This window comes from Gossypium raimondii, chromosome 3, assembly GCF_025698545.1.
Source record: "Gossypium raimondii isolate GPD5lz chromosome 3, ASM2569854v1, whole genome shotgun sequence".
NCBI lineage: Eukaryota > Viridiplantae > Streptophyta > Magnoliopsida > Malvales > Malvaceae > Gossypium > Gossypium raimondii.
In genome coordinates this window covers 5,142,959-5,154,155 of record NC_068567.1, presented here as the reverse complement: position 1 = coordinate 5,154,155, position 11,197 = coordinate 5,142,959, and the positions used below count along the sequence as shown (strand labels likewise).

Sequence of the window (11,197 nt, the reverse complement as noted above, 5' to 3'; positions counted from 1 at the left end):
TTCAAATATGTTTTATTTAAATATGTAACAAATTCAAATACTCGAATACAATATCACTTATAATTAATTTATATTATATTTAAATTTTGTGAGTTAAATACCAACTTAGTTGAAAAATGGCTAAAGTATCCAAGCTTTTTAAAGAGTAAAAAAGTATTATTATGAAGGTATTTTTAATAGGAGTTGAGAAAAAATTGGAAAAATTTTAGAAGGAATTATGAAAAGCAGTATCATGTTGATAACGTGTTATCAAATAAATAATAAAGAGAATTAAAGAAACAGAAATGGTAAACTCTACTTTAAAGATGTTTGTAATGCTTTTCCAAACCTATATTTATAGGTAATATAAAACTCTACTTTTAATAAATATTAAAGATCTTGATGGGTATTTACTTAATAATAAAATATTTATAACAAATAAATATATGCATTAAAATTTTCAACCATATAAGTGTACCATAAGCTACTATTTGTTTAAATTTTAAATTTTAATTAAATATAAATCCAGATGATAAGTAAATAATAATTAAATCCGAACTATGATTAAATGAAACATACTCATATTTGATATTTCAAAATTTTGATATCATATATTAAAGTAGGTAGGAAGAGGCAAAACAATATTTATATAAATAAATATATATGCCTCATTTTGGATTAATAAATATTATTGCATTTTGATGCATGTATGCATGCATCATGAAGCTTGTAATATTAATGGTATCCATTTCCACTACCGCCATTTTCACTTCCAGCTCTTTTATTTATATACTTTTCTAAAATTAATTTATTTTATTATTAAAATTGTTAACATTTGATTCTTTTATAATTTTATATTTATTTTTGTTCTATGTAATTATTTTTATTATATTAATTTATTTAATGTTCATAAATATTAAATATTAAATATGTTCTATTTAAAAATAAATACGTAATGAAATATATTTGTATATTTTAAGAAAAGTTTTTAAGCCACCAGCTCACCTCACCATATCTTGAAAATATAACTATGACCCATGCCTTAATCAGGTAATTTTCTTAAGGTTTGGATCCAATCCAAGTAAAGGTTTAGTTGCCCAAAGTTTCTCTCTTAATTTATTGTCCAACTAATATTTAAGGTGTTAAAACGGTAAATTAAACTGAACTAATATTAATTGAATTAACTGAACCTTTTAATCCTTTAGCCGTTAACCAAATCAAAATTTTTTCAAAAAATATTAACCGAATCAAAATTTGTATATTTCTTTTTTGTTAAAACAAGTATAAAACATATAAAAATTATAATTGATATAAAATAAATAGACAAGAGAATAAAAACAAAGAATATGGAAGAGCAAAAGAGAGTGTATATTTTATTGATCAATCGAATATCTACAAAACTTTTCTTGATAAACATCCACTTAATAAGATATTCATAACATTCCTCCTTGAATGTCCATTGGTAGATAATATGCCCCGTTAAAACCTATACTAAAATAAAAATCACTGTGGGAAAAAAACTTCCTAATGAATAAAAAAGAGTACACATATCTATAATACGTATTGTAAGAACCAATTTTACCCAGGCATTTTAAAACTAAATTAAAATAATAAAAAATAAATAAAATGTCCAGTTTAATGCCCGAATACACAGGCCCAACGTGGCCCAACCCATTTTAACCCAAATTAACAACCTAAACTACCAAAATTAGCCTAGCCCAATACCCAGCCCAAATCACACTAGAAACCCTAGCAGCAAGGGTTCCCAGCGTCGCAGCAGTGACGCCCTCTCGCTCTCCCTCTGCACGTGACGAGCCCTCGTATGCGCGCCTTCGCCTCCATACATGCCACGTCCGCACCTCTGCACATCGTACCTGCAAGAGACGAGCAAATGGGCAGAAAAATAGATAGCAACGGCACACAAAAAAGGGGCAGAGAGAAAAAAGAAAAGATGACAGAGCAGGGGACGATTTGGTGGGATTTTCATTTTTATTTTTACCTTTTTTATTTTTTTCTGTAAATAGACACTATAAAAGACCAAGAATGTTGTAACATAAGAACACACACAGATATTGTATAAAAAACAAAAGTATTCAGAGAGAAATAAACAAAAAAAAGCGAAATTTCGTAAGGTGATTTTTAGATCTTTCTTCGTTTTCCCTATTTTCTTTGGTTCTTGAGTTCGTTTTTTAGTGTAGAAATAAAGGAGAAAGCAAGTTTAGAGAAAGGGGTACCTCACCGTCGAATCCTTGCTCTCTCTGTCGTCATCGGAGCCTGAGCAAGGGTTCAGAGATTCGTTTGAAGGATCGATGGGTAGAGTGGCGAAAAAAAAAAGGAGCTTCAATTTTTTTATTTCTGATGAAATGTTAGGTTTTTAGGGTTTATTTTAGTTTTAATGGTGAGATTTGAAACGTCGCCCTTTGTAGCTAATGTGATAGCTTCAAAACAGCGCCGTTTAAAGGCCCGTGACCCTCGCAGTGACCCGACCCGGGGAGGATCCGCGCATTCTGACTTATTGGTTTATTTGCGTTGAAAGTCCCTTTATGTTTTGCTCAGTTTCAATCGGATTTCTTTCCCTTTTTCTTGATTTGTATAGCATATTTAACCTTATTTTCATTTAGATCCATGGTTAGGCGGCGTCGTTTTCGCTGGTGAGAATTGAGTTTCCAGATATGTGCGTCTAATTGCTGCATTAGTCCCTTCAATTTCAAATAAGTTTCAAATCGGTTTGATTTTATTTTATTCATTTTCAAATTTACCCCAAACAGTTACTTTAGGACTAATTTAATCCCTTTTATATATACGTTTTTTTTTAAAAGAGGGGAAATTAATTTTATTATTATTAGTAGTAATAGTAATATTATTTATTATTATAGTTTTGTTTATAATATAATACTATTTTATATACTTATGCGTATATAATTTATTTTATATATATATGTTGTTGATTTCATATTATTGTAATTTTTCTTACTTATTTTAATGCATATGTAATTTATTTCATTAAAATACTTACTTGGTTATATTTCATTAATTTTAATTTTAATGTATTATTATTTTATTATCCATTTTGAATATTTTTTATTTCTACAGGTGTTACTTTTTAAATTATTAGATGTATATTATTTTCTCTATTGATATTTATTTTAAATTTATTTGGATACTATTATTTCATTTGGTATTTATTTAGACTATAATTTTGAGTTATTTCTAATTTTTATATATGTATATATTATTTATTTTAAATTTATTTTAATTATAATTTCCTTCTTTCATTCTTCTTAGGTTATTTTAGAAAAAAACTTGTACAATTTCATGTGTGTTAATTTATTTGGTGCTTTGATTGACTTTAGATTCATTAGCCTTTGAATGTTAACATAATATATGATGTGAGAATTGCTTTTAGGTGTATTGTATTGCTTGTTTGTATTTGCTAATTATTCGTAGTTCATTAGAATGCATTTTGGTTACAAATTATCGTTTAGTATTGTATATTATTCCACCGTGTTTCATTTGCTAAAATTTTGCGTTTAACATGGTTTAAGTTTCAAAATCCCTTTTTAGATATTATAATACTCAACTTTCATAATTCGCGAGAGAATTGGACCCTAACTTACTGGGTTTCAATTTTTCTGATGAATTTAGGTAGCCGAGTATCTCTTTTGCAATAAAAACCATATGATTTCTAAATAAAATTAATTAAGATTTCAAAATGTTGGATCCTAACTTACTGGATATGACATTTTGTCATCTTGATTTTAAAATAAAGGCCATATTTGACGTTTAGGAATTTCGAGAGATGGAACCCTAACTTACTAGATTCTGATTTCTCGATTGACTTAAGTAATCAAATATCCTTCTTAAAACACATGGTTTTTTTTTATTTTTAAAAAATGGACGAATCTAGCTTTGAAGATTGAACTGTTGCACTCTAACTCACTGAGTGTGGCGGTTTATTTATTTGAAATAGGTCCGTCTATTCAACAATATATTATATACATACATATAATAAAAAATTTGGTTTAATATAAATTGTATATATGTATAAAATAGTATCGTATATAAATGTTAAAACTTAAAATAATATTATATAATAAAATAATGTATATACATAAAAAAATATGTAGATAAATATATAAACTAGTATAATAATAACGTTAGTGATAATAACAATGATAATAATAGTAAATTAATTAATAAACTTATTCAAAAAAGACAAAAAAAACAAATAACAAAATATTAAATTAAATTAAAAAACAAAATTGAAAGAAAAAAATGAAAATAGAGTAAAGCAAAGGGGTCAAATGTAATGCGTGAATTACTTGGGGGACCGATTGGGAAATATCCCGCTTCCCCAAAACGCAACGTCATAAGGGGTTAAAATGAAATTCGAACAAACTACAGGGCCTAATTTTAAAAAAGGAAAAAAACGAAATTGAAATAATAAAAGAAATCCGAGGGGCCAATTGCGCAAATACCCCATCAGACCCAAAACGCGCGGGTCACAGCCACCTCTGGGTCGGTCATCGGGTATAGGCCAATGCGGCACTGTTTTGGAGCCATTGAAGCTGGCCCTGAACGGTGTCGTTTCTTGAACCCCATATAAACTAAATCAAAACCCTAAAATCCCCATTATTTGACCACCTCTTTTAAACTATCAGAAAAAAAAAACTAAGACCCCCTTTCCTCCCTTTCGCCGCGTCAAACCCAAACCCTATCTAACTCCGATTTGGACGGAGTAAACAAGGCTTCGACGGTTCTGTCACGAAGGTAAGAACTTCCTACCTCTTTTTCTTTTATTTTTTTATTCTCATTCTTAAAAAAAAGAGGCAAATCCAAGAAAGAAAAGAATCGGAGAATCACCTTTCTTTTAGAAAAAAACTAAAGTTTTTTACTGCTTTTTCGTATTGATTTCATGAATGTCCCCGTTTACAATGCGTATTTGGCTTTTATATCGCCAGAAAAATGAAAAAAATTACAAAAGAAATATCTTTCACTCCTTTTTTGTTTGCTGTTGTTTTCTATTAGTCTTTTCTTGTTTGCTTGTGTGCAGTGCAGTCGTCTGCCAAGCAGGTGCATGGCGGTGTGAAAAGGTCATGCGGGCGTCTTGACGTGGAGCGGCTCAGAGGCGTGGCTCATGGGGCACGTGAGGGCGACGGCGGCTGGAGGCTTAGGGTTTTGGTCTCTAGGGTTTGCAGGAATTGTTTTGGGCATTGGGCCATATTGTAATTGGGCCACTGTTTTGGGAATTTAGATTGGGTGTGGGTTAAATTTTGGGTCTGGTGAATTTTTTGTAATTTGGACTGTTTGCTGGACTATTTAATTTTTGTTTTTTCATTTGGTTTATTTTACTAACGGGCCGGGCAAATTGGGCCTATTACAATGTTAATTGAAAATTTTCATATATCCGACTATAGGTTCGAGATTTCCGTATGTTGTCAGTAAATACTTTTAAGTATATTTGATTAGTTCGTCATTTGCCATTAACTTTTGTTTTGGACTCACACTGAGCTTGTGTAGCTCACTCCCCTAGTTTCTCCTTCTCAGGTATTTCGGGTAGCTAGATCTCGGACTCAACAAATCGAAAGTCTCGGAGCTTTTCCATTTCCATTTTGATCTTTAATAATGTTAATTATTAATTCGTAAATTGTGTCTTATTGATTTTGGAAATAAATGTTAAGTGAACTGTAGTACGATTTTTAGATTTGATTTAATTTAATGTTTTCAATCATGGCTTTGGTTGATCTAGACGATTGTCTCTATCTGGTAACTACTTAAGTCTTAAATTTACGATTTACTTCTGGATTTGATCTGGCACTTTCGTACATGGTGCATAATTCGATAAATTGGTCTCAATTAAATTAAGCGACTGTTGAAAATTACGTTTGAAAAACCTAATAGAGGTTTTATCGATTTTTTTTTTGTGAAACGCGCAAGGATGGATTTTTAATGAGTTTTATGAAATCATATGTCATTTATTTTGAAAGCCACTTTGATGGTCAATGTGACTTCCGGGATCTGATTAGAACTTCTAGGCCAGGTTTCAGGGTGTGACACAATATGATATGACTAAATATACTTCGATTGAATTAAAATATGCTATGAAACAATCTCTTGATTATTAATTCTTGTACTGTCATTCTGGGCCTAATCATACACTGGGCTAGCTCAGGTTTTGCTTGATTTGTTTCAGGTGACCCTCTGACTTAGGATTGGATGGCGGCTCTGGAGCTCGAGTTTCACAATTTTGAATTAAGTGCTATGGACTATATTTTTGTTTAATATGGTCATTTTGGACTTTCTTGAGATTTTTTTTTGGGCATTTTATGTTTGTTTAGGCCGTTGGGATTATTCTGGTATTTATTATGCAAAAGCCTCAATCTTTTAAATGACGCTTGACTTAAGATAACTAAAGATAATAAACTACGGTTTTATAAACAATACGCTATATGATTTTTCCGCTGCAAGACTAATTGAAATTCTCTAAATGTTTTAGTTTGCAAATGTTTTCAAATAAATTGGTTTTGAATTTAGTAATACTTTTAAGATGTGATTTCGGAAATTGTTATGTTTTACAAAGAGTTGATCAGATTGAATCTTCTTTCGGCTGAAAATGGATTCCATCAAAATTAAACATTTGTTGCTTTTGCTTATGCGATTAATCTCTATAATCCAACCGTAACGTCCAGGCCAGGTATGGGGTGTTACAATTGTAATATTAATTAATAATAATAGGTAAAATAATATTAATTGATGTGATAAATATAAAAATCTTAGGTTATTTACCATTGTTAATGTTTTACAAATATAATAATTGTCACATCCCAAAAACTAGGTTAGTAAACCAAAGGTGATCACACCCTGTTATAAAATAAATGTTGTAGGAGTTGTGGCAAGTAAATTGGTTTGGTCCAATGGTTGAGTGTGCTGGTAATAGGTTTAAGGTTTTGTGTTGAATTCTCTTTCTTTGAAATTTTGATTATTTTTATCACTATATCTAGCTAGTCACACCTTGCTTATCTATTATTTTTGTATATTTGTTAATAAGAGTGAGCTTATTGGTTAAATGGTAAAGCTTTAGATTACTTATTATAAGTCTCAAGTTTGAATCTTGTTGTGTGCAAAAATGAAATTATTTTTGTTTCTCCCAATTATGCCGCCTAAAGCTATCAAGAACTAAGTCAAACTCAAATTCTAAGCAATCTCCTTGTGTATGCATACTTTTTCCCCTTTTGCCTTATTTTCCTACCTAGAAAACCATTTTCTTTCTTTATCTTTCTCTTTTGCCCTTTCCATCTGCTATTTTATTATGGTTCAAACCTCAAGTTTTTATGTCGTCATTCTTCTTATTCGTTTTGGCCGTGCGAGGCAAGGAATTTCGGTATAGTAATCGTTCTCATCTTAGGATTGCTATTTATATGTTTATTTTTATTGTGTTACGAGAGAGGTTTTGGCTTAATGGTATTGGTCTCCTTGTTTCAATTCTATTTAGGTGAGGTTCGGGAGGCAGATCCTCCTCCAGCTTTAGATTGGTGATTTTGGATCGTTGGTTTGAAGTGTGAGTTTTATCTCGTATGATTAGTATATAGCATGTTTGAGTGCGTTGAAGCACATTTTCCTCCTACTTATGGATTGGGTAGGGGTTATAAATAAATCTAGACATTGTGTCAAAAAGAACAGATATTATCTAAATCTATAATAAAATTGTTCAAAAAAAATATGCCTTCACTTCTTATATCTATACAATTATATATAGACCGTTGTTCAATTTTTTTCTCTTCTTTTTCATGAAGATAATATGGGTACATTATCTATACAACACAATTAGATTCATCAAATCAACTTTAAAAATAATATAAAATTAATATATTATAATTTAAATAATATTATGCAATGAACTATATTTGTATATTTTAAGAAATTAAAGTTTTAAGCCACCAGCTCACCACACTAGATCTTAAAATAAATATTTATTTTTGTTCTATGTAATTAGTTTTATTATATTATTTTATTGAATTCAAGTTCATTTGAACATCATTATTTTTGTTACATATTATCAAGTGCGGTTTTTTAATTTCAAAAATCACACTAACAAATTAAGATAAGAATTTTAACAAGGTTAACAATTGAATCTAAAATTTGAAATCTGCAAAATAAAATAATTAAATTTTTGAAAATAAAATATATTATCAATTGAATTTTTATTCAAATATGTTTTATTTAAATGTGTAACAATTTCAAATATTGGAATATCATATCCATTTATAATTAATTTATATTATATTTAAATTTTTATTGAGTTGATAATGTGTTATCAAATAAATAATAAAGAGAATTAAAGAAGCAAAAATAAAAGAATAAAAGTGAACGTATTTTTATTGATAAGATGTTTGCAATGTTTTTCCAAAATCTATATTTATAAACATAATATAAAACTCTAATTTTAATGAACATTAGAGTACTAATGTATATCAAATTTATCTTAATCTTGATGGGCATGAGCATCCACTTAATAATAAAATATTTATAACTAATAGATACATACATTAAAATTGTCACCAATATAATTGTACCATAAGCTAATATATGTTTAAGTTTAAATTTTAATTAAATATAAATCCAGATGATAAGTAAATAATAAACAAATTCAAATTATGATCAAATGAAACCTACTCATCTTTGATATTTCAATATTCACCTGTATTTATTATAGGTAGAGTGCAACATTATATATATGTATATGCCTCATTTTGGATTAATAAATATTACTACATTTTGATTTATGCATGCATGCATCATGAAGCTTGTAATATCAATGGTATCTATTTTCACCACCGCCGTTTTCACCTTCAGCTCCAACTCCACCAGTTCCACCACCACTAGCTTTTCCAACTCCACTAGCTCCACCACTTCCAGTTCCAGCTCCAGCTCCAGTTTCAGTTCCACCACGACCCAAACCAAAACCAACTCCGAAACTAGCTCTAACTCCACTGCGACGAAAACCAAAACTAGCTCCAAAACCACCACCAATTCCAATTCCAGTTCCAGTTCCAGTTCCAGCTCCACTACCACCAGTTCCAATTCCACCACCACCAATTCCAGTTCCAATTCCACCAGTTCCAGCTCTAGTTCCAGTTCCACCACCACCACCACCAGTTCCAGTTCCAGATCCACCACCACCACCACCAGTTCCAGTTCCAGATCCACCACCACCACCACCAGTTCCAGTTCCAGTTCCACCTCCAGCTCCATAACCAACTCCAACTCCATCTCCATTTTTAGTTCCAGTTCCACCACCACCAATTCCAATTCCAGCTCCAGCTCCACCAGATCCAGTTCTAGCTCCAGCTCCACTACCACCAATTCCAGTTCCAGTTCCACCACCACCAGCTCCTCTAGCTCCACCAGTTCCACCACGACCAGCTCCACCAATTCCACCTTCAGCTCCAACTCCATCTCCTTTTTTAATTCCAGTTCCACCACCACCAATTCCAATTCCAGCTCCAGCTCCAGCTCCATCAGATCCAGTTCCAGCTCCAATACCACCTCCAACTACACTAGTTCTAGTTCCACCAAAACCAACTCCATTTCCAGTTCCACCAATACCACCTCTAGCTACACCATGCCCACCATAGAACCTACCCTTGTCCCAAGCTCCAAAGCCATTTCCCTGTATTAATTTCTTCTCTTCCTCCTCTTTCATATTCACCACATTTTTAACAATCGCATTCACTAAAAACACATTAAAACAAAGTAAAGATAACAAGACAACACTTTTAGTAACACTCATTGTTGGAGTTTTAACTTGGTTCATGATAGTTCTAACATCCCAAGTGCTTTTATAAGCCAATTTAGACCCCATTCATTCATTTCAACTACTAACCCCATTAAGTCACAATAATGATTTAACCCCACTTACAAAAACTTAAAAACAAAAACAAAAAAAAACTTGATTAATAATTTATTAAAAGCTAGAAATATGATCTACAAATTCGCCCAATCTAGCAGTAAGTGTGGTGAAAGCTTATTCATGTACACCATACATGGTAGCTAATATATCCATATAAGTTGAATAATATTTTATTTTGTGAAATATGTATACTATATATATGTGGGTTTGACAATCTAAATAATCTTAAATTTTGAATGTATTTATATGTTTCAAGTGTGAATAAGCATGACCATAGGCTCCAAACTCAACAAACCCATATAATATTTTATAAATATGATTTAAAATATGTTTCTTTTGTTAAAATATGCCTTCACTTCTTATATCTATACAACTATATATAGATTCCTGTTCATTTTTTCCTTTTCTTTTCATGAAGATATTATGGGTAAATTATCTATAATTCATCCACAACTTTAAAAATAATATAAAAATTCTTAATATATTTATAGTTCCTTACTGCTTATTTATTTTAAATATTTTTTAAAATTAATTTATTTTAATGTTAAAATTGTTAACATTTGATTTATTATAATTTTATATTTATTTATTTTTCTATGTAATTAGTTTTTATTATATTAATTTATTTAATTTTATAATTATTAAATATGCTATATGTTATATTTAAAAATAAATACTTAATGAAATATATTTGTATATTTTAAGAAACGTTTTTAAGCCACCTTGAAAATAGAACTATGACCCATGCCTTAATCAGGAATGGATCCAATCCAAGTAAAGTACCTCTTTGGGCTTACTTTCCCTAAGTTTCTCCCCTAATTTATTGTCCAACCAACCCTCTTTTTATGAGCCTTTGCCATCCATCCTTCCAACTAACACTCTTTTTAGGTGAATGTACCAAAAAGTCCTTCTATTATAGAGATTTGGAATGATTAAATTAATTCCTTTATTATTAAATATATTAATTTAGTCTCTAAACTATTAAAAACAATCAAATAAGGCCAAATCATAACAGAGTTAACATTCATTGTTTAAAAATATCATTTCTTGTTTAATGAGTTAATATTTTAAATCTTCTATTGTTTTGTAAATGAAATTTTGGTTGAAATTTAATTGCAATTGAAAAATTCATTTCAAGACATTTTTATACAGTAAATGTTAGCTCTGTAACAATTTAGACTTTTTTTATTCCTTTTAATAATAAAGAGACTAAATTGATCAATTTAATAATAGAGGGACTAATTTGATCTTGTCCATATAATACAAGGACTTTCCAAGCACTTTAACCCTCTTTTCATCCCTGTCATT

At 30.1% G+C, this 11,197-nt stretch overlaps 1 protein-coding gene across 1 annotated transcript; it reads right to left on the bottom strand.

Moving 5' to 3' along the window:
• Nucleotides 1-8,791: 8,791 nt before the first annotated feature.
• LOC105796747 (glycine-rich cell wall structural protein) lies at nt 8,792-9,841 on the bottom strand. Its single transcript, XM_052628807.1, has one exon. The coding sequence runs from the start codon at nt 9,839-9,841 to the stop codon at nt 8,792-8,794; it is 1,050 nt and encodes a 349-aa protein (XP_052484767.1).
• Between the last annotated feature and the right edge of the window lie 1,356 nt (nt 9,842-11,197).

What these genes read in the sequence shown, in the direction of transcription:
- LOC105796747 (XM_052628807.1), bottom strand. Translation starts at nt 9,841, where the DNA reads ATGGGGTCTAAATTGGCTTATAAAAGCACTTGGGATGTTAGAACTATC.